Source organism: Corapipo altera, unplaced genomic scaffold, assembly GCF_003945725.1.
Source record: "Corapipo altera isolate COAL_440 unplaced genomic scaffold, ASM394572v1 112, whole genome shotgun sequence".
Classification (NCBI taxonomy): domain Eukaryota; kingdom Metazoa; phylum Chordata; class Aves; order Passeriformes; family Pipridae; genus Corapipo; species Corapipo altera.
The window spans coordinates 8,461,848-8,485,069 of NW_020884899.1; the positions used below are offsets into that span (position 1 = coordinate 8,461,848).

Sequence of the window (23,222 nt, forward strand, 5' to 3'; positions counted from 1 at the left end):
TAAAAGTCTGTGCCTCTCTTTTGAGTGATAAGATGCAATTAATTGTCATGAAAATGGAATTGAGATACCAGAGCTTTGGGGCATCAATTTAGAAAATTGCCAATGCTATGGATTTTTTGCCATTGCCAATATCCAGTTATTGGAAACCACTAATCTGTGTCCAGCACTCAGTGCTGAACCCTGCACAGTGTGGTCACTTTGCTCTCTTGGTGCTTAGTTTGCATTAAGTAGAGCTGGAAATAAAATTGCTGAACATCAACACTATCTTTGGACGCTTGATACTTAAGCCAAAAGAAAGGTGGATTTGGCAGCTTAAGTATTTATGTCAGTAAAGTGCTGTTGGGATGTATTTGATATTTAAGGACTCAGCACCTAGAAAGGGTATTTCTGTAGTTTCAGGCTCTCCAGATCAGTCTTGGGTTTTGTAACAAAATCCTGGGCTGTGTAAGTCGTGTTTCAGGTATTGCTGGCCTGCGGAGTTTACAAATGAACAGAAATCCAGTCTGTATGAAACTCCTCTTTGCAGTGGTAGCACCTCAGGGAGGTACCTCCCCCAGCTCTGGAGAGCAGCTTTGTTGGAAATGAGCAGCTGGTTTGTGCACGTGACCCCATTCAGGGGCTGCCCTGATTCCAAGGTAGTTCTCTCCTGCAGTGGGCTCTGCCCAGCTCGTGTCTTCTGCTGCGTGGGAACTGACCCTTCTCCCTCCCTTTTGCAGCGTTGTGAGCCCTATTGATGGCAAATCCATGGAATCCATAACCAGCGTGAAGATATTCCACGGCTCAGAGTACAAGGCCAACGGGAAGGTCATTCGGTGGACAGAGGTGAGTCTGTCACACCCAACTGCACGTGAGCCAACAGCAGCACTGGGGCTGCAACCACAGCCTCCTCTGCCTTGGACCTGATCACCCAACTCACCAAAATGAGAGCAGCAAATGCTCCAGAACAATCCCGTGTTGCCTTTCCTGCCTGCAAGGGCAGATAATATGCCATATACATCATCCTCCCACTGCTGTTACCCCAGCCTGTGCTGCTCTGGCCCCCTCTGCTGACAGGGGTGTGGAACGGGAGGACAAGAACAGCACTTGGTGGCTGCATTACACAAGGGAACAGCTGCTTTCATCTGCATTTGAGTTAAAAGCTGCCTTTTTACACGGAGACAAATCTTAATATAAATTGTTTTTTAAAAATGTTCTTTCGAGCCACCTTCTCTGAAATGGTTCATGTTAAAATGAAAGTGCTGTGGCATCAATCACTTCAAAATGCTTGCACAGCTGATGTTACCTGTGACTCTGCCAGCACACAAATGCTGATGTCAGAAGATTTCTTCAAGTGTGTCACTCTGCAACTTGCCACCTATGTGTCCTTTTTTTTCCCAGGTCAGAGAGGCTCAAAAGAGAAGTTCAGTGGCAACAGTAGCTCAGATCTTCAGGCTTGTGCTAAAAATGTAATGTTTCTGAAATTACCATCTGTTTAAAAGCAGTTTTTCATTAAAACTTGGTGTAATACATACTGAATTTCCATAGTGAGGCTTTTGACCAGATCTCAGAGGACAGGACTATTTAAATCTTTCTTCTGAAGTTTTTTTATTTTTCCCCCCCTAAGGTGCCTTGTCTTCAGGGGCTTTTGCTGGCCTTCTCTGAACAGCTCTTCTTTAAGTCTTCATTTGTAAAAGTTTAAATGGTATGTCAGTAAACCAGTTTTCTAGAAAAGCCAAATGTTATGTCTTGTGTTAACTCTTCCCTTCAGGTGTTTTTTCTTGAAAACGATGAGCAACACAATGGTCTGAGTGACCCAGCTGATCACAGCAGACTGACTGAAAACGTGGCAAAGGCTTTCTGTCTGGCTCTGTGTCCTCATCTGAAACTGCTGAAAGAAGATGGAATGACTAAGCTGGGTCTGCGCGTCACACTGGACTCGGATCAAGTAAGTCTTGAATAGTTTTGGTTTAACTGGGGGGTTGTTCCCCAAAGAGGGAATATAGCACGTTAAAAAGAATGTTGAAGTACCCATAGCAGATGCTAATCAGGTGGTGCTGGCTGTTGTTTGGTGTTTTGGGACATCTGTCAGAGCTGGAAAGCCAGTGCCCAGCCTGAATTAGCACAGGCTTGACCCCCATATGGCACGAGCAGCACCTGCTCTGTGCTCAGAGAAGGCTCTAAAGTGGCCTTTTCATCAGCAATTCAAGACAGGAGTGTATTAAACGTGCTCCTGTGTGAGCACAAACCATTGCTCACAAGGTGGCTGCTCCTAAAAGATCCCACTCTGCATTTGAGGCTGAGGAATGGACAGAAGGTCCCCTGGAGGGCTCCACAGCCACAACTCTGAGCAGAGCTGAGTCCCAAAGGACAGCTGGGCTGGGCTGGGAGCAGCTGGGCTTAGTGTCACCCAGCTCCTAAACACTGCACAACTTAAGCTGATAATGCTGAGTGCGGGTCCTGCTGCTCTCAGTGAGCTGCTCTGGCAAAGCAGCAGAAAAAAGAGGCTTCTTTTGCCCAGGCAGCCATAGGAAACAGAAGTGCAAAAACAAGTGGAAAAGCTGCTTTAGTGCCTGCACTAAGTTCAAGCACCAACTCCTCAGGCAGAGACCACAGCTGCTCCTCCCTCCCTGCCCGCTGACTCACAGCCTCATGCCCCTCTTAAAACCCGCTCTTACTTTGTATTTTTTAGGTTGGTTACCAAGCTGGGAGCAATGGACAGCCACTGCCCTCTCAATACATGAATGACCTGGACAGTGCCTTAGTGCCAGTGATTCATGGAGGGGCCTGTCAGTTGAGTGAGGGGCCAGTCATAATGGAGCTCATCTTTTATATTCTGGAAAACATCTCATAAGAGGACTTCATTTTCTGTTCAGACCTGTTCCAGCAGCAGTTGTATCTGAATCATTTGCACTTTAAAACTGGAAAATTAAGCTTTTGTTAACACTATTGGGGAAGGGGGGGAGGGGGGAGGGACAGTTGTTCCATAATTCTAAATCTTCTATGCATTGTCAACAACCAGAGGATCAGGGCAGCTTCTATACTACAACATGGCTATGCTATCCTTGCAGCTAATCCACTTCTGTTACTGTTTAGAAAAATGTTCATGTTTAAAGACTTACAGTCCTGTACTCTCAATGCTCAAAAGGGTGCAAAGATCACTGGGGCATAAATAAAAAGTGAAACTCCAACCTTGTAGTGTTTGTAGATGGCCATGTAAAAACCAACAGCCAAGCCCTCCATTCTGACCTCATCACAACCTTCGTGGGTATTGTAGACACTGAACAGTAACGTTTACATTATTTTGACCAGATTATTGGTTGAAATATGTTTGGAGAAGCCCTTGAGAACTATGGAAGGATTCCCCAGCCATAACTCCCTTTGTCTGTGTCCAGAGGAGCAGGACAGGCATGTCTCCCAAGGTTCTGTGACCTGCAGTTGTGTGTGGGGAATAGGCTGTTTTACTTTGTTCCTCTAGTTACCATAAAGTCCCTCACCTCGGCAGGTTTCTGTAATGTCCTACAACAACTCTGCTCTTCTGTACCTTGTTTACAAATCTGTATGAAGCAGAGGTAACATTAGCCCTAAAGTGCAGTTATATCTCGTTCCTCCCCCCCAGTAGGTCCTGCTTTCTAAAGCCAAGCACCACCCAGGGCAGCTGTGTCCCCTCCCTGCTGTTCCCGGTAGTGTCACGTATCCAGCTTGCACCTCATCCTGCAGCCCCTGTCAGAGCTTACCTGTGTAACAGTGTAGAGTGGCTGTTCCTGCATGTTCTGCTGAAAAAGGCTTTGTGGGCAGCTCTGAACACCTGCACTTGGCCCAGTGCTCTTAGTCTCACCTGGGAGGGCTTTGGGAAGGAAAGCAGCTGCTCATGTCTGCCAGGGCATTAAGAAGCTGAAATTGAGCATCAGCCAGAGGAAATGTGGTTCCATGTTCTTACTGTCTCCATGGAAAGCTGCTAACCAGTGGGAAGAGCTGGGAGCAGGAGAAGGGGTTTGGTTTGTTTAGCTATAGTCATGCAAAGTAGCGCTTGTGAGTCCCTCCCAGGAAGAGGGGTGAAGGTTTCTCCTCCAGTCTACAGAGATAATTTATTTGGGAAGAGAGGTGCTAATTTATGGTGAACATTTATGGCGTGTCAGACATTGCCTGGTCCCTCCTTGTTGTCTCTTCTGGGGGAGGCAACAGGGCCTGGTTTGGTTGTGCTGTGAGTGAGTAACACCAGTGTCCTTTTCGAGGGAAAGGGGAGTGCAAGGCCCCTGGGAGACTGAGGCTCTAGTTTTTAAACAAATAAACACCACTGGCTGGGCAAGAGAAAAGGTAACTGCACATAGTGATGTGCACACAGCCCAGTGCCTGCACAGAGTGCATTTGGGAATAAATGGCTACTGCTTTTTTAAAAAAAAAAGCAAAGTCTGACAAATCCAATGTTCCAAATTAGAGCTGGTACCACCCAGCCCTTGGAGAAGGCAGGCAAGGGAACTGGGGCCAACTCCACAAACAAAAGCCCACTCCCACACTTGAAAGGGTGTTCATCCAAGTGAAGCCTTACCTCTGGCATTTGGGAGAAGGTGGTTTAATGCAGCTCATTTAATGGTTCCTGCTGGGCAAAGCCTAAACTGTGACCCCCCCCACTGCTCCTGCTGAAGTGTCTGTGCAGCCCAGCTGGGCTGAGGGCACTTGGATCCCCCTCTGCACGCTGGTCCTGCACTTTGGGTCACACAGAACTACACGGTGTAGGCACCATTCAGCACCTGGAAGAGCATTCCAGAAACTCAGAAATACTTCCTCCTAGAGCCTGCACTCCAGCTTTGCCACAGCAGCGGCTTTCCAGTCACTTTAGTTGCATTGTTATGCTCAATAATGCAGTAAAAGAGGTGAAAAATGTTTATCTTCTCTTCCTTTGCCCCAGAAGTCTTTTAGGTTCGGATTATGTTTGTGCAAAACACTATCAACTGGTGACTGACATGTTTGCTTCAACCATAGCCTTTGAAATGACCTTAATTACCATGTTGTTAAGAAATGAGTACTTGTTTAGAAAAAAATTGTACTTTTAAAATTCAGTTAGTTAACACTGCAAAAAACTGCATATTATATTTTTATTTTCAACATGTAGTTTTGTATATTAAATTTATTGAAATTAAAAACTAAACACTGTATTGTCTTCATCTGCTCAGAAGGACAGAGGCAGCACTGCCTGACCTGTCTGGACTCGGTCCTGTCTCCCACCCTGCCCTTCCAAACCCTCTGGGCAGGAGCACTTGGCTCCTGGCACAGGCACATCCTGCCCTGGGAGATCCCTGGTTTCTGTTCACTCAGAGAGATGTAAAAACACAAACAGATTTAGTACCACTTTTTGTGTGCTGATCAAAAGCATTCCTGAAAATAAGTCATGATCCAGTTTTCTACATGACAAAGAATGACTATTTTCCCCATCACCTGGAAGAATTTCAAAAGCCTATTCTTGTAAAAAGACAAGGAACATTTGGGAAGCAGCAGAGTTTAGTGTACTTTCTTTTTCTTCTTTTTTTAAATTAAAACCTCAACAAAAGAAAGGATGAAGGCACAGTACCCTTCTGTGCTGAACAAGCAGTGCAGCAAGCACGGCAGACATCTGGTAGCCAGAACAAAAATGTGGGTCTGTAAACACCTGCTGCCAAGGAGCCCTGCAGCCTTTGGAACCTCAGGTGCCAAGGGTGTGCCCAGAGGAAGGACTCACACTGCTAAATTGCTGCCTGACATCTCTCCTGTTTTAGGAAACAAAAAAAGACCCCAACCCAAACAGGCCTGGACAGGAGAGAACAGAAAAAGCAGTAACAGACTGTTCACTGAACCACAGCAGCTGCTCGGACACTTGGAAAAAGGAATTCTGGTGAAGGTCTTACCTGTGACTTGACCAAAAAGCTCTTGCACTGCCTCAGGGAATTCTTAAGGGGCTAAACTTCTCCCACAGCACTCTGCATAGTTAATGTAACATTCATCCTGGTGCTACATTAGTAGTCCCACATTAAGGCAACTGTCTGTTTTGTGTAGACTGGTCCCAAGCCCTGCAGCAGCACTTCCCAGAGCCTCCCGTTTGCCTTGAGGGTATTAATAAGCACTATGGCTGTTACCAAAATAGACATTAGGTTCAGTAGTGCATTCTTTAACATCTTTGGTGCTTGCAGCTTAGCAGCATCTTCTACGTTCCTTCAGCCCACGGCTTCTGACATTCCAATGGATCTGGGGAAAAAAACCACACAAAACCCATCAAAATTAGTTGCTGCAGTATATAACAGATGGTCACAACTCAAGGTGACATTACATGTAAAATGCTGACATGAAGGTTCTGGATGGTCAACTAGAAAAATCAATGGAGCAAAATTATTAAGCTCCAGTGATGGAAAGTGCTTCGGCACAAGGCCAAGTTGTTACTTCAGGTAACATGTCCCTCAGCCTGACTGAGGCTCACAGGACCTTCCTGACCTCCTTGGCTGAGAGGAAACCACTAAAAGAGTCCCTTTGGTGCCCAAATTCAGACTCATGCACTGAAACAAGACCTCTCAACCTGTCCAATTCAACAGCATTTGGAAGCAAAGCTGTGCCAAACAGGTGATGTCACCCTGAAGCTGATGAATATTCACTTAACTGCCATTTATCACCACAAGGAAGAGGGAACACAGAGGCTTTGGGAGATCAAGCAAAGGAAGATGGATCACTTATCAATCTTATTTTCTAAGTATTATTCTAAGTAAAGGTGACACCAGAAGCTGTCCCTGTATTTCAAGTGATTGTGAAGCATCTTTGAGATACAAACTAATCAGAGGTTCTGTAACCTCATTTATGAAATTATGTCAACTCCCCATCACAAATACAAAGAGGAATTGTATTGAAGCCAGAGTTGTGTAATTAGGTCAATGTCAACATGAGACATTATTCAAGCAGAGTTTATCTGTAGCCCTGTCAGGTCCTGCCCAGACCCCCTTTGGAGCAGCATTCGTACCTCACACAGAACTAATGCTCCAGGACCAGCCAGTTTTCTGTAACTGTTTGAAGATCTTGACCACTGAGGGGCTCCCTGAGTCTCACTTTTACCTCCAGTTTCCCACCAGTGGGCTTCCTGCCATCAAAAATCTGGAAGAACCACAAAAAGAAGAGCAGTTAGTGCACATATGAATTACAACGTCAGAGTGTAGAGCCTCAGGCGTCCTTGAATTTATCTGCTCATGATCCAAAGGTGACAGAGATCACCTGCAGGGATCAGCTGCAGTGCTGGGAGGGGTCACAGCCACGAGATTCCTCAGATTATAATTCAGCAGAGCAGGTCTCCCCACATCCCAGGTAAGGTACCAAACTCATCTGATACAAAACTGCCCACTATACACACACAGTTATCCAAATATTCATTTCCCCTTTGTGTTCATTGTTAAGTAGAAGAACACATCTCACCCCCAAAACATACCTCAATGATCTCTCTAACTTCACATTCTGATTCCAGCTTGTCCAGTTTCAAGTGTGCTGTCCCCACCTGCTTGTCACTCCTGAAAAAGGACCTGTTCCAAAGAAATCTTCCTTAAGCGAAGGGTAAGGATTGTCAGGACATTAAAGAGAAAACAAGCCTAAATCATCACTATTTGCTCCATCACCACATCCAGGAGGACTGGGCAGGACATGCTACAAACCTGGGGGCAAAAGGCAAACCCTTAACACACCAGACTACAAGGCATGAGATAAGGAAGCACTCATTTGTTAATTATTCTTGTTCAACCAAGTTAAAGATGAGGACAGCAGTGAAGAAAAACAACCAACTAAACCAGCACTTGGAGTGGCAGCAGCTTCTGTCCCTGCACAGGGAGACAGGGAAAACAAGCCCAGCAGCCAGGACAAGGCAATGCTATGCTACAGGACAGGGCTGTTTAATGGGACAGGCTGAAGGACTTCCCAAGGAAGGGAATCTCTCAGCAAAACAAACATTTCACAAGCAGCTGCTGCTTTTGGCACACTACTTTTAGGGAAAAGTCACATGAATCATTCTGTTTCATCTTGATAAATCAAAACATTTTCAACAAGTAGGAACATTTCAGCTATTAGTTTGATCCACCTTCATACTGGTAGTTTAACAGTCAAAAACTATCACTACAGAGTCTGGAGGCAGGAAAGACAACTGACCATGCCTGCTGTGTTTTAGATAGGAAATCTGCCCAGAATTCAGAATGTTCCTTTTTTATCCACCCTGTTCAAGAAAAAACCAGGCAAGCAAACCAACGTGTACAAAAAACCTCCTAAAACCCCAAAACACCCACCCTTCTTCCTTTATCATCAAGAGATATTAAGATATTATCAAGGAAGAATTGATATTTGCAATAGAATCTCCATAAATTTTTATATGGAGCCTCATGATCACATCAACTGGTGGCAACAGAAGACTGAGACTCTCCATCGATGAGAATTGACTCACAAAATATTTAGGGAAGCTCAGACTTCATTAGCTCACATGCTGAATACTTCCTTTACTTCACAAGCACCTTAAAAAACGAGGGATTACATAACAGTATTGCAGTGTGTGGGGCACTCTGCTCAAAACTTAGAGGATCAGCAATTCTTGCTGAATTTTTTAAAGCACTTTTTCTTTTTAGAATTCAAGAAACAATGAAGACTGGTTCATCCCTGATCAGTTCCAGGGGGTTTAAAGTGAAGAATGAGAACTTGCTCTAGGCTATGGCTTCAGAAACAGCTCTGGGGAAATCTCCTTTTATCTTCAGAAGCTTTTAGGAGAGGCTCAAGGAGAGACTTTTCTTTTGGAAAAATACATTGCTGGGTTTTTACTTGAAAGTGTTGTTAAACTGAAGTTTAATATATATGACCTGAAACAAGTCTCCTTTGCTCACTGAGCACAAATAATTCTTGGGAGATGGTCAAAGAGCTATCAGAGACCTCAGAGCTACAACATCTACAAAGGCCTTTCTGAAAGTATTCTTCATTTGTAGTCTTAGAGAAAGGCAGGGAGCAGAAAGTCCTTAGGAAAGAGCCTGGATCACTTCATCCTCCCAAGGAGATGGTTGGGGAAAGGTGATTAAAAAGCATTTTAAACAAACGTAAACACTTCACAGCAAAGGAGATCCTGAACAGAGAGAGTGGAGCAGTCAGGACTGACAGAAAAAAAGAGTAAGAAAATCAGCTTTTCTCTCTTCAATAGAGATGCAAAGGGATGATCTGGAGTAAAAGAATAGGACTTCAGCTCACAAATTAAAGCATCTACAACTTAAAAATCATCTTGGAGAACCTACAGATGATTTCTGCATGGCCCAGAAACAAAGAACAGCACAAGAAGCCACTGAGACAAAACCAGGTTATCCAACATCCCAGCCCAGTCATGGATGGCAACTCAGGGATTAGGGAATACAGGCCACTCTAATTTTGAGTAACTCAGTTATGAGCCTGGACAGAGGATGATTTCCCTGAACTATCCACTGTTAACATCCACCTCATTGTCCTGCTCCCTAAGATGAGGGCAGTCTCAAGACAGTCTAACAGCTTGAGAACAGTGCTGGGGAAACACTGCAAGATCCAATGAATGAAACAATATAACCACAAAAGCAGAACACTAGTTCTGCCATCAGCTGTCACCTGCTTTACTGCTGTTCATGTTTTGCTGCCACTTGTACGTCAATGTTCTGTCAGTTATCCCATGGAACATTTACATTTTCTAATCCTCATGACTAAAACCAAACTGGGTAAGAATCAAAACAATTGGAAGTAAATCGTTGCCTTCTCCATCTCATCAATTCCTCTTAACACACTAATCCTCAACTCCTCTGTCAGTTATGAATCAGCTTCACTGAACTTGTGCCTTTTTTTCACCCCCACAGGGGAAGCTACAGAGCTCAGGCATGTTTTGAAAGTTCTCAGACATGAGAACCAGCCAACTCTTTGCCAGCTTAAGAGACTGTGTTGCACAAAGTTCAGCTCCAACACTCTTTCCAGCTATTCCTAGAGCAGCAGTGAGGGGGAAGCAAACCAAGGACTTACCCTTTATGAAATACTTCGAATTTAATCCCTTTGGACCGAATCGCTCGGCGGAAGCCGCGGTGATTCCGGTTGATGTTCAACTTGAACAGCTGGTTGTATTCTGCAGTTCAGGGAAAGAGAAATGAGAGAAAGCTGGGAATGTGCAGTGCTCTGTTATATGCACTTCTCAGACTCTGATCTCAGTTTGGCCCATCTGTGAGAGACATTTCACACAACATGAACTCCTCCTCGGGAGGCTCTTCCAGTCATTCCCAAGGTGTGTCCCTGTGCTGCAGCTCACCTGGCACCCCCATGTTACAGCAAGTTACTGGAGAGCCAAAACTGGGAAATTTAGCTTTTTCAGCAAGTAAATAGTGTGTCTGTGGATAAAAAAAAAGGCACCAAATAATAAAGAAAAAGAACAGTAAGGCTGAAATGACTGGGAAGGGGTGTTTTGATTACATAATTAATACTATTTCAGCACCAAATTCATTAATGAGTGTGGCAAGAATTGTGCCACCTTTTGATCAGAAAGGTTCACAAGATTGTACAACTAATGCTCCAAGACTTATCTGCTCTGCTACCCAGGAACAACCACCTGTGCCTGCCAGCCTGGAAACCCCAAACACTACCAAGGGGCTGCTCAGCCAGTGCAGAGCAAGTTCCTGGAAGATCTGGAACACAGCTCTCAGTGTCAGACCTTCAGGACTTCTAATCTTAACAGAAAATATATGTAAACTCAAAAGATATATATCTATATATGTATCTCTTTTGAGATAAAATTGTAACTAGTAATTTGGATGGTGAATTCAAAGTTGTTCTGATACTAAATGGCTGCTCACTGCAAGAATTGGAAAAAAATAATAGAGCAATAAAATCAACTCAAGAGTGCAAGAGGATTAATTCTAAAAGGCATGATGAGTCTAACACCTGTACTCTATGGCAAGGCCAAAGGGGGATTTTCAAAAGGTACAAAGGAAGTGTTTTTGTTGGTTTCAAAACACACTGTCTCATGAAAAAAAAAATCATCTCTTTCTGCAGTGATGCTTTGTCAGGTTTAGAAACATACCAGTCGATCAGCCAAAATCACAGAACTGGCAATCTCACAGGACACCAAGTCTGACTGAAAAATATCTGATCCATTTAACTTATTTAATAAATAAAATTTATTTATCTGGCCCATCTGCCAGCAGAGTTGACAGCAACAGCTGGAGCACAACTGGTAACTCCATGATTTCACTAATCCAGGACACAACAACCACCACCAATGTTGGGATGAGGGTGAAAGAATTGCCAGTGCAGCTGGACTTCACCCTACCACAAACCCTTTATAAGAAAGAAGAACACAGGTGGTGAGAGGCCCTCTGGGCTGAGTCACAGGATGAGACCAGCCTGTACTCTCCAGGAGTTCTTAAGGTGCAATGTTTTTCTCACTGTTCCAAAAAAAAAGTACTCACCTGGAGAATTGTTATTGTTAATTACAGGTGTTTTACTCTTTTGAGGTTGTTCCTATTAAAAAAAGAGACACACATTACATAAATCCTTCAGTTATTGTTTTAAAATACAGAGTAGTGACCATTTTTATTATCAGCTCTACTTTATGCCTATACAAGAAACATGAGGTTTTAGGAGGTTATCTGAATGATAAGAAGAGACATGGTACCTTCAAGACTAAAATACTTGGATTTCATTGTGGTAACAAGCATAGCACTATATAAAGAATAAGCCAAAACATTACATTAAATATAAGAGCCCCAGATAAGTTAAATGGTCACAGTCAATTCAGTGCAATCCCCATGAAGTCCCTGAGTGTGGCTGTTACACTCCATGACAAACTGTGCACGTTCCACGACGCCGTAATTCTGCTCCTCCTGCATGAGCTGGAATAATAAGCTACACAAGGAATTCATCACAAATCATTCAGGGAATTGCCCTACTATTATTTTGCCTGACAATCAATCTGCCACCAAAATGAATTAACTTTTAACCTAAAGCAGAGTACAAACTAAATCTCTGGGGAATGAACAAGGACAATGTGACCTAATTATTGCAGCTACTTTGCAAAACTGATTTCAGCTATGAAGGAGAAAGGTGATGTACTGACTTTTGGCAGAGATCTGCTTTTCTTTAAGTAAAGGAAAACAGATTAAAAGCAACTATGCTGATTCTTACTTATTTCGCAGAAAATTATTCACACAGACCAATTCTGTTTCCAGCCACCCTGATGAGGTGACTCCTTTGTTAAGCCCCTGAGTAACTCAAACTGAAACACAAACCTGCTCTGACCATCACCAATTCCCCACAGGTAATTGAATGTATTATAGTGGAACTACTGCAAAATTTATTAGGAGGTAAAAGTCCAGGCTTTGCACTCTCCCAGGGCTCAGCATTAGTCCTGTAAGAGCAAGGTTTGGTTTTGCACTACACAGAAAGCAGCAAAGTCCCAGCACTTCTACTGACAGTAAGACTAGTCAGCCCCTCCTCAGGTGCCCTCCCAGCTCTAAGGTTTGAGTATTTTTCAGACCAGAGACTGCTTTCAAATGTGAAGGGAAGACACTGGGGAATTCCAAGGAAAGAAGTGATATATATGTGTATAGGTATTTTTATATACATACACATACATACATGCACACACACACAAGTATTAATTAGTAAGGCCAAGAAACTTGTATGGTCCAAGACCTTCCTCCAGATACTCACATTTATATTTGATAATTAAATCACCAGGAGCCACATGCTTTTATTTGATGACAACAACTAACCCTTTCAATTAATTTCTCTAATTAGAAGAGATGTCCCAAAGCAATGCCTTTGGAAGGAACTCAGAAGCAGATCACACCTGAGGTGGCCCCTCTCCCCTGTAACATCACCTGCAGAAACAGATTCAGTAGTTCTGTTCCTCAGAAAAACAAATCTGCTTTAAAGGTAATTCCAGGCAGGATGCCTAGGAGTGTCTTCCCTTTCCCTGGAGCCCCCAAAGGCTCCTGCAGTGGCAGGGGTGAGGAACAGCAGAGCCAGGACACACTCACCGCACTTGGGTACTGGAATTCAAACTTCACAAAGGCATCCAGATCTCTGGGGGACACACCTGAGGGAGACAAAGCCAACCCAAACAGCCAATACAGGGATTGCCATTGCATCTGGAATGCTGAGCAGGATTTTCAAGAGCACATAATTTGACTTTCAGCAGGACTCATGTCCTGTCTCTTGGCAACTGAAAAATCCACCCATCAAACCCAAATCCATAGAAAGCTGGCATCCAAAGGAAAACATCTGTTTTTCTTTATGCTGCTGGTAGTCCTCAGACAGTCTAGCACAGGGGGCTTACAAGCTCCCAGGAACACAGACTAAAGGCAGTAACATTGGCAGGATCCTGTCTATTGAAGGGTCAGAACACATTGAGGTGGTGCAATCTTAAGGCAGGCACTCATAACAAAACAGGAAATAACCAGGAAACAAACTATGACCCGGTTATGAGTGAACCCAGAACAATTTAAAGTTCTCCCCTCTGTCCAGATGGAACCCAGATTCTCTGTCTGCTTTTTAAAATACCGTTTAAAGTTTTTCTGGGGGGCTTGAGCCCAAAATCCAGTTATTTGGTTTTAATAAGCGTTGGCTGCAAAGGTCTTGATTCCTAAAGTGTCTTCAAGGTAGAGAAATCTCATTCCCCACTACTTTCCTCACCTACTCAGAGGATAAGAGCCCCCCTGCCCTTTCAAGTACACACCTGGAGGAGCTGGTAGGTTTATCCCCCTGACAATAAGAAGGTGCATTTCTGTGCTGTTGAGCTCAGAAAATATCCTGTGAATAAACAAAAAAAGCATAATCACCCCATAGCCATCACTTGATCCACTACCAACTAGGATGCCATAGGTATTTGGCAGACCTTTTTCAACAGTGCACTCCTACAGAAATCACCTTCACAAAATACAACAGAGCAAGGAAAGAACACAAAAAGAGCTAAAAATATCTCTCAGGCATGCCAGGAACAAAGCCCAAAAGGCAACAGGATTGAGGGAGAAATACAGAGGACGGAGGAGTGGCTGAAGTAACAGAATGTAAGAGATGAAGCTGGAGGTGTTTTGAAAACAACCCACAAGAGAAGTTAGAGAAAACTTCTTTGCATTTAAGTTGATGAGAGTATCCCTTCCTAACCCTGGGTGCCATCTGAGTTTGCTGAAGCCCACAATTCCCTAAACAAGAGTGAAAGATCAGAAAAGTCATTCCAGCCTGCCTGAGAAATCCTTTTGGTTTTCCATACCTTATCATTTTAAAGGTTCTTTCCTCAAAGTGATGGCTTGGAGGATCCATTCCTTGTGCTCGTGCAAGCTGGAGGATTTCCATGTCCTTTTTACAGCCTTGTGCCAATTTCTCAAACCTATAAAAAAGGAAAAAAACCCCAAAAACAATAAAAAAGCTACACCCACACTGGGACATGAAACAGCATTCTGCCAGACACAGGCCCCAAAATAATCCCAGACCAGAGCTCTGAGAGCATCCTGGAAGTGCAGGAGTCATAGTTACTGACCCTTTCACACAAGGAGAAACTTTCCAACCCAATCCCCAGCATCCTTTGGGGTCAGGACTCAAGCCTGAAGTGACATTGTGGCATGACTAAAAGCAGGCACTGGGTCTTACCGAGTTGTTTCTGCTACGTTTCCCAGGTGCATGAATTGCTTGGAATACTGCAAACACCTCTGAAACACAAACAGAACCAAACAAACACAGATGAGTCTTACACACAGATTCATGACTGGAAGAGGGTTTTGAGGTTCATGACAACCTAATTTAAGAAAAGCCATGAGTTCTCCCAAGTCATTCAAAAATATCCACCACCCCATCCTTCAATCCCAAAGCTGAGCACAGCACTTCTTTGAGCTGTTCTCCCTATTACTTTTTAATCACTTGATTTGTAGATATGAGGCTCACCCAAGGACTAGTCTTAATCATTCAAAAAACTATTTTCGAACTTGAGCATTCATATTTAACATTGACCATTTGATAGTCCCAAGCCTTCAAGCACACCCTCAGGTTTCAAATAATAAGAGAATCCAAGTCCGAAAATTCTCCTTTTTAGGACACGCAAAACCATAAGTATTTTAAAAGAAAAACAAAAGACCCCACAGAGACAACGATGATATTATTATATTAGTAAACCCCAGAGAAATGTACAAAAGAAACCCCAAAACATTTATTAAAAAAGATAAAATGGTCACCTCATGTTGGTCTTTCAGCAATTTTACAAGCTGTGCATATACTTCATCTGCTTTTTGAGACAGTCTGACATCTTCATGGTGCACAAAGATAAAATCACCCTCATCATCTGTAGGGGGTGATGGCAGCTGCAACACAAGAACACCACATTGCAGAGTTCTTACAGGGCAAAGTAAGCACTTACATGTCCAAGAATATGAAAAAAAGCAGAACATTACCAGTGCTACTAACCTTGGAAATGTCCACAGGTTTGCCACGTTTGGCTTGTTCAATCTTTAGGTCGAGGCCCTTCGCTGTTCTGAGATATGTCTTTGCCTGTTCCAGGTTATTTTCCCTCTTTGCTTTGATGGCTGCCTTCAGGTATTGTTTTTTCCTGTTCTCCAAGAATTCCAGCTGCTCCCTGACTGAAAAACAGTTGTACAGAAACCCTCACTCATCTGACACTGGCAATGCCCCTGAAAGAGGTTTCCCATGTTCAGTCTGTAGCCAGGAAAAGTATAGTGAAAGTACAGATATCAAAGTACAATATCAAATATCAAAGTACAGATATCCTTACAGAGTGCAATGAGGAAATGCCCTTATTGCAATGTCCTTTGCAATAAGAACATTTCCTCATTGCACTCTATTGTTTCTTGGACACTTTCAATTTCAAGCATTAGAAAAAGAAACAAACTTCCTTCTCTCACAGCACCCTTCACCAAAAACCTCATATGACTTCACAAGTGTCACAAGTGTAACTACAGCCCCCAATGTGCAGGCAGGAGACAGATCCCAGCACAGCTGATTGGTCCAAAGCAGCAGTTGAATTCAAACTCTCAGCTTGCCATGGTAACTTCTAAAAACCAGCAAATATTATGAGTATCCTCTGGACTCATTCCTTCCCTCTCCCCTGACATGTCAGAAAAAAACCTCAGATGAGCCAGTGTGCAGGCACATTCAGACATACCACCTCTGCTTATTTGTAATTCCTTGCTCTCTTAGTTTCTCATTAATTCTTAAGTCTCCTATTTCCTTCCCAAAACACTAAGGACAACTACACAAGTGAGGCTGCTTTATATTGTATCAGGTTGGTGCATCCTGCCTCTTCCTCATGGGAAATGGAGCAGCAGGAGCTGATTACAGCTGTTCCCAAAGATACCCATGATGTATTCACCACTGCACTCTACCCATGGTTACACAAGCTGAACAACCCCTGCAAGAGGTGCCTGTCTCAGCAAATAAACACCCCCCATGTGTTCTGTGAGGCTCAGTCAGAGCACAGGTATTTTCAAAGAAAATCTGTGGAACATGGACCTAGCTAAGCCACTAATACACTCAATCCCAGCTCCTGGACTTTCCTGGCATAGGTCTTAGGTGCAACTGCTCCATTCCACTCCCACACCTGCCCACACTCTGCATTTTTCAGGAAGAAAAATACAGGATTTTTACAGCGGATTTATCAGCTTTGTAATTCTGAGGGGATAAAGGTAACACGAATGCACTTTGCCTAGTGAAATACACTTTTCAACAGCAATGTACTGATATTTTGTTGGGAAAATCATGTTGGTATGGCTCTGTCCAGGTTCTTGTTGCACGTACTGGTCTTATTTTAGAATACTTGAAATACCCAGGATCGATTACTGTAAAACCAGAGACCAGGTATTATCAATTCCTTCACTGCATAAGTCCAAGGCAATTCACTAAGGAGATTAATATGTCAGCTAAAATTGCAAAACCCAGGAAACTCCTGAGGATTCATAGATTTTCAAAGTCAAAATGGACAACCACTACTTTAGTGGTCTTTATAAAACAAGAAATGGAGTTTTCTAGAGAGAAGATTTATGAGATAATCACAGGGGCGCTGTATAAAAAAGCCTTTGCACTCTGCAGAAGAACCTGCATCAGCCAACTAGGCAGCTCTGCTTCATCCTGAGGGAATCAGCCAGGGAAGAACAGGAGGATGGGATTACAGTCAAGGCATCAGTGAGAGCCTGAGCAGTGCCTGTGTGTGCCCAAATCCCACCATGAGGTGGTGGCTGTCCCTTACTATCTGTACAATTAATCTTGTGCAGACAACTGCTCAGTGACCTCAACAACAGGCAGACCAGTGATTGATGAAGCACTGCCAGTGTGAGATTCCTGGATGAAGCAGCAGGCAGAAAGCAGTGTGTGATGCAGGGAGCTCCACTGGATCAATGAATAACTCACACTGGTAGTCCTTTAATGAGAGTATATGCAGAGTTCTACTGTGAGCAAGTTAAACATTATGAATCGATACACTTGTTACATCAAAATTAATTAAAAACTCAATCACCCATATAATTACACATGCTATCTCTGTGAAATAAAGCTGCATGGTTGGTCTGGATCTGCCCTCCAGCAGATGTACATACTGGGGCTCCTGTCAGAGGAAATCTACGCCACAAACTCACAGGCTCATACCTAAACTATAATGAAAAAGTCTTTACCAAGGTATTAAACTAAACTACAGCAAACAACCTGCATGTGGATCACTGGGAATGGTGATCCCTTCACCTTACCAGCTGGAGGGAGATGATCCAGGGACTCTGCCTTGTCCAGGGTGGAGGGTGATGCAGCTCGTTTCAGGTGCTCAGGGGAGCTCTCCTCAGCTGCAGCAGACACTGGAATGGGCTTCACAACCTGAGTGGGCTTCCCAGGCAGCTGGGCAGGCTTCTTGGCCACTGGGGCCTGGGGCAGAGGTTCACTCTTACAAAACAAGGAGAATTTCACATTAAACACATAAAATCTATTCCAGAGCTGAAGACAGCACCCCAAGCATCAACAAGCGTGGTTATCACTGTATCAGCCTTCTGGTATCCCTTTGAGGGGAGCATAGCATTCCAGAAGCAAATTTTAACTTCTGGAGGTAGCTGACCTAAGCAAGCATCAAAACTCCACCACGGAGAGAATAAAAAGAATGTTGAACAAGGTGGTGATGCATGCAGAAAAAAAATCATCGAGGAATTCTCTCCATTAAAAGCTACTTCAGGTGAAAGCACAAACAATTGTCAACCAAATCTAGAGAGAGAAAGAAATCAAACCGAAGTCTAAAGGCTGGTGCAGCCTGACAAAAAGCAGCAAGTGTTGAACATCCTGGGGAAGAACAAATATGGGAAGCTACTGGGATGCAGGATAAAAGTACAGATTTAAGTACTTTAGAACAATGTAAAGGGGTAGAGGGGATCTGAAGTGTTTGCTTTGAAAATAAAACCCACATACAAGACAGTTATGGAAGAGCCAAACCCTGGACTCAGACTCTGAGGGTACTGACTGTAACAACATCTCACCTCTCTGTGTCCCCTACAATACAATGCAAACTGCAATTACTACTGAGATCCTGTACTCTTCAGACTTTTGGGAAATGTATTTCATCTCAGTACCCTTCTCTGGAAATCAAACAGCCTCGTGTCTGCTGCCACAAGAGACAGCATTTCAACTTTTACATATCCTACTAGGAAATACTGACCTCCTCCTCTTCATCATTCTCCTCCATGTTTGCCAGTCTGCTGGCACTTTCCAGAACAGCAGCTATTGTGCTGCCACCATCTGTTGCTGCAACACCAGGAAGAGGAGGAAACCCTGCGTAGGAAAGGAATACAGAAGTAGAGAGTTGCATATGACCTACACTATGTCTTTCATATTTCTTGTTTTCTGTAAAACTATTTCTATCCAAATACCTATTATCTAATATATTTTGGAATTCAATGTAACCAGACTGAGGTCAAGGCCACAAAGCCTTGCTAGACAAAGTCTGAGTGGTGGGCTTAAGATCAGATCTCTCAGAGAAACCCAGGCTTAAAGGGATAAGAGTAAAATGATGCAATAACAGAGCAGTTTTCCAAGCTTAGCAACTGGCAGCCAGCCAAGGAACCTCACAACCTCAAGACTTCAGTAGTAAAGATGTCCCCAGAACCAGCAAAGAATTTAGTCTCATTTCTTCCCCCTCTCACTGCTGCCTCACCTTAGCAGGTAGAGAGTCCAGCAGAAAATTAGTGCTACCCCCTCAGTAACAATCAATCCAGTGCTGACAGATGGGTAACACAGTCTCTCTTGAAAAGCTACTGCAATGCAGAGGTTGCAAAGTAAAACAGAATCAAGGTAGTTAAATGCAAAGTGTATGAAGAATAATCATTTTCATTGTTTTATTATTCTTTTAAGGATGGGAAGAAGATAAACTCCCACTTACACATAACCAGTTTAGTGTCAGATTCAAACGAGAGACACTCAAAGTCCCTACAATAAAATGTCTTAAAATTTCTCTCATTTAATGTGTAGTGGATATTCTTGCTGCCAGTCTCATGAGAAGTGTTAAGAAATAATGACTAAAATGCTTCTAAACCTGGAGATGGCTGCTCTGGGGACAGCACAAGTCTGAGGTATTCAGGCAGGCAGAACACAGAACCCTGTGCTGCTGCCCCCTGTGACATTCAATCCATTACTCAGCAGCATTTCTGTCTCCAAGGAGGTCAGGGCTGGTACTTGTCACCACCCAGATGCAATGAAAGGCACTGCCAGCCCAGGACAATTGACTTCTGGTTCAGTGGCTGCCTGAGGGTTGTCTCAGTGTAAATCCTATGGCTGAAAACATGCAGCTCCTATGTAAGGAAATGGAGGAGTTCTCTGTGTTTCCAGAGGTGTAAATATGGAGTATGGAGTACCTCACTCTTACAGAAACTGGTGTTTACCAAAAAAGGGATTATGTTCCAGAATAAGACATGCTAAATGCCCTTTCATGGCCAGCTCTAAGCAGGGAACCTTCCAAGCAGTCCATGACCCAACAGAGCTGGCACTGCCCACTTTCCCACCACTGCAGTGCTGCCACTGCAACATCTGACAGTGACAGAAATGCCACAAGGTCCGTGTCTGTTCTAACTTAAAAAACCCAGGCGTGGCTTTGCAGGGCCAAGTGTATCTTGTAGAAGAACACATTGGGCACAACATAAAAGCAAAGATGCTTCCTAGGGAATAAATGGTATCATGCAAATCAGAGGCAGAGCATTCACAGCTGAGCTTGCCCAAACTTTTACAGACACAGCACTCTTGTGTTCTAAAGAAGATAAACAGGACACAGTGTCTCCAGAAGTTCCTGCCTCAGTGAGACCATGGGCATGATTTGTTTCGTCTCTGTAGACTACTTTTACCTGCTATCAAACAAACAGTCAATAGGCAGGAATATTCACCAGTGTCAGTGTTTGGGAGCACATCAGTAAGCAGTTTCACAATACTATCAAACAGCAAGGCCATCCTACTAACTGAGAAAAAGGAGGAGCTGTCCCACAGGATGAGGAGGCAATATCTGCAAACCCCTTCTGAGCCCAGAAGGTATGCAAAAGTTTAGGTATTAGGGCATTTTATGTTCACACTTACCAGGAGGAACAGGTAGCTCAGAAAAATTCACTTTTCTCCCTGCCTTATGGGCTCTTATGGCATCCTGGTATTGCTGCAATCAGGAAGACATACAGTGGAGCTGACTATAAATTAGCAAGCATTTGTATTTAACCAGCACAAACACTGCAGAAGACTCAGTATTTTGCTACAATATGTGCATTGTCTCTCTGTCTTTCTCCAAATGCTTTCCAGCTTCCCTACTGGACCTCTTTTCAAACAGAAGGACAATACACAAATTATTTCAGCCTTGAAAAAGTCTTCAGCAAGAGAACTAGTTCAACTGGCTTTGCTGGACACAAACAGCCACAACTCTGGCTTTACCTTGGCAATCCTGTCGTGCATCCTGCCCTTCCGCTCATCCCCGCTCGCTCTGGCCTGTGCTGCTGCTGATTTGTACTTGTCCAGCCTCTGCTGCAGCGCCTCCAGCACCGTTTTTGGCTGCTGCAGGGAATCTTGGAATGAGACAGACAATGAAATGTTATATCATGAAGATTTCAAAAAGTACAAGCTGCCTTTTTACTCCCCTTCTTCACTTTCTGCAGCGACAAAACCATCACTGGGAAGTTTTATTATGACCACTTTTGTTCTAAAGGAAGTTTATTAACCTTTACTTCCATTACTGATACAGAATAAAAGTAGAGATGGGATCAGCAGCAAACAACACTCAGGAACATTAGGCAGGTTTACTCAATCCTGCCGCAGCTCAGTGGGACAGGGCAGACCTTAAAGTGCCTTCCCACCTGTATTATTTCCATGACTTGCTACAAAAATCCAAAAGTCCTACCTGAAGCTTCTTTGGACTGAGGTTCAGCTGTTGCAAGATCCTGGGAACTTCCCACTCGAGGCGGTACCTTTTGCTTGGATGCATCTTGTACGTTTCCTAAACTTTCAAGATCTGCAAAGCAAGGAAAGCAGGAAGTTTCACAGTGTGTTCCATGTAGAGTAAGTCAACACATGATACTCAGAAAACCATCAATTTGATCACATCAACTTCCTGAAAGCTTTTTGGCTTCAAAACAGTATCTCCATGGCTAGTTAAGTCTAAGGTTCCCACTATTCAGAGCAAATGCTTTATAACAGAAAATCTCCAATGCTGATTTAATTTAGGTTAGAGCTGCCTGAAGAGGAAAAAAAAGTAAAACCAGTTCAAGTATTCTAAGAATTCTCTCCCCAGAATATAACTTCTTATCTTGGCAGATGGAAAGAGTGAACAAGACTGCTAATTGACTAAAATATCCTAGTAACAAAAGATGCGCTGGAAAAGGGAAGAAACTAATACCACCAATTCAGAAACTCCAGTTTCTGGCGTTGTATAACAGTAGGGATTTCAGAAAATAAAATATTATTTGCTGCAAAAGTCTTGCAAGATTATGTGCTTGGTGAAGTTTCTCTGTAATGCCATTTAATGATCAGTTTATAACTTGTGTCATGAATCTCATGATTTACTGAAATAATCTGTCATTTAGTTTGTTAGAATAAAACAATCTACTAAAGGAAATTGTTTAAACACTGGACTGCACAGACCAAGTATTAACTGTTGAGGATATGGTATCTATTTAAAAAAACCCAAACTCTCTCTTAGTAGGAGTAAGGTATCTTTAATATTGGTAACTTTCTAAAAAAAAATTAGACTTTACTGCACTGCAATCTCTTCATTAATTTCTCAGTTTGGATGTATGAACTTCTGTCTAAACACATAACACTATCAAATATTACAGAAAACTTTAAGAATGTGCCATTATCCTTCTTTCCTTTCCACTTCAAATAATGGCTATGATCTAAAGCTACAAAACCAGGAATATCAGACATCAACACTTACTTGAACCTGTAATTCACAGAGTAACTTCAATATAAGTAATCATACCTCATTTTCCATCATTGGCCTTGATTAGAATGTGGATATGCAGAAAGCCTCAGACCTAAATGATCTTCAGTTCTTTTTATACTTGTGCAATCAAAAGCAGAATCATTCCATTACAGCACAGAGACTTCTGAAAAGGTTTCCTTAAGACAAGCCTTACCCTGAGGAGATGGGGGCATATTCTGGAGGTCTATTGGCTGTCCACTGTCCAAAGCTTCCAAGACCACATTAAATTTCTAATGCAGAAAAGAAACAAAACATAAGATTTATTTGAGTATGTCCAAGACTTGCCAGCTGCCACAATGAGTGTCTGCCACGTAATGCCTGTGGGTACAGCAGAGAGGATGTTCAGCATTAAGGATTTTCTGGGTGCATACCTTGCCTGCTCTCATGTATTCCTTTGCTCTCTCCAGGTCCCCTTGCTGCTTGGCTTTTAGAGCTGCTAATTTGTACTCCTTCTGCCTCATGAGCAGCATTGCTCGTGTGCTGCTGCGCTGGAGATCTGTGAGGATGGAACAATGCTGAGACACACAGAGCACCCCAGATGTGCACCCCTTGCTGTGCCCATCTATGTCAACCCACACCTGAATCAGCCATTTTACAGATAGTCTTCTCCCTCCAGTCAGAGGTCCTACCAGACCTAACAGCTCCACTTTTCCAATTTAAAAAAAAAAAAAAAAAAAGGTCTTTCAGTCAATATCTCAAAACTATTCAAAGGTTGGAATTCCACATGTCAAATATTGAAGGAGAAACTGTAGCACAGGAAAAGTTAAGGGTACTGATACCATGCATATAAGAG

General features: G+C 43.2%; 2 protein-coding genes across 4 annotated transcripts in view; one reads left to right on the plus strand and one right to left on the minus strand.

Moving 5' to 3' along the window:
• Positions 1-5,125, plus strand: part of ZFYVE9 (zinc finger FYVE-type containing 9) — a 56,817-nt gene extending 51,692 nt beyond the window's left edge. The window contains exons 17-19 of the mRNA XM_027648952.1: positions 717-822; positions 1,748-1,924; positions 2,669-5,125. Of these exons, the coding sequence (XP_027504753.1) occupies positions 717-822; positions 1,748-1,924; positions 2,669-2,830 (445 nt within the window). The 3' untranslated portion in view covers positions 2,831-5,125. The remainder of the gene's footprint in view (positions 1-716; positions 823-1,747; positions 1,925-2,668) is intronic.
• The window catches only part of CC2D1B (coiled-coil and C2 domain containing 1B), a 28,547-nt gene continuing 10,383 nt past the window's right edge, over positions 5,059-23,222 (minus strand). For all 3 annotated transcript variants that reach the window (XM_027648953.1, XM_027648954.1, XM_027648955.1), the window contains 18 exons: positions 22,801-22,925; positions 22,584-22,659; positions 21,347-21,457; positions 20,884-21,014; positions 20,542-20,614; positions 18,641-18,753; positions 17,694-17,880; positions 15,406-15,578; positions 15,177-15,302; positions 14,599-14,657; positions 14,222-14,338; positions 13,688-13,761; positions 12,990-13,048; positions 11,418-11,469; positions 9,982-10,081; positions 7,415-7,505; positions 6,956-7,086; positions 5,059-6,195 (listed from right to left, as the gene is read on the minus strand). In XM_027648953.1, the coding sequence (XP_027504754.1) occupies positions 6,967-7,086; positions 7,415-7,505; positions 9,982-10,081; positions 11,418-11,469; positions 12,990-13,048; positions 13,688-13,761; positions 14,222-14,338; positions 14,599-14,657; positions 15,177-15,302; positions 15,406-15,578; positions 17,694-17,880; positions 18,641-18,753; positions 20,542-20,614; positions 20,884-21,014; positions 21,347-21,457; positions 22,584-22,659; positions 22,801-22,925 (1,787 nt within the window). In that variant the 3' untranslated portion in view covers positions 5,059-6,195; positions 6,956-6,966. The remainder of the gene's footprint in view (positions 6,196-6,955; positions 7,087-7,414; positions 7,506-9,981; positions 10,082-11,417; positions 11,470-12,989; positions 13,049-13,687; positions 13,762-14,221; positions 14,339-14,598; positions 14,658-15,176; positions 15,303-15,405; positions 15,579-17,693; positions 17,881-18,640; positions 18,754-20,541; positions 20,615-20,883; positions 21,015-21,346; positions 21,458-22,583; positions 22,660-22,800; positions 22,926-23,222) is intronic.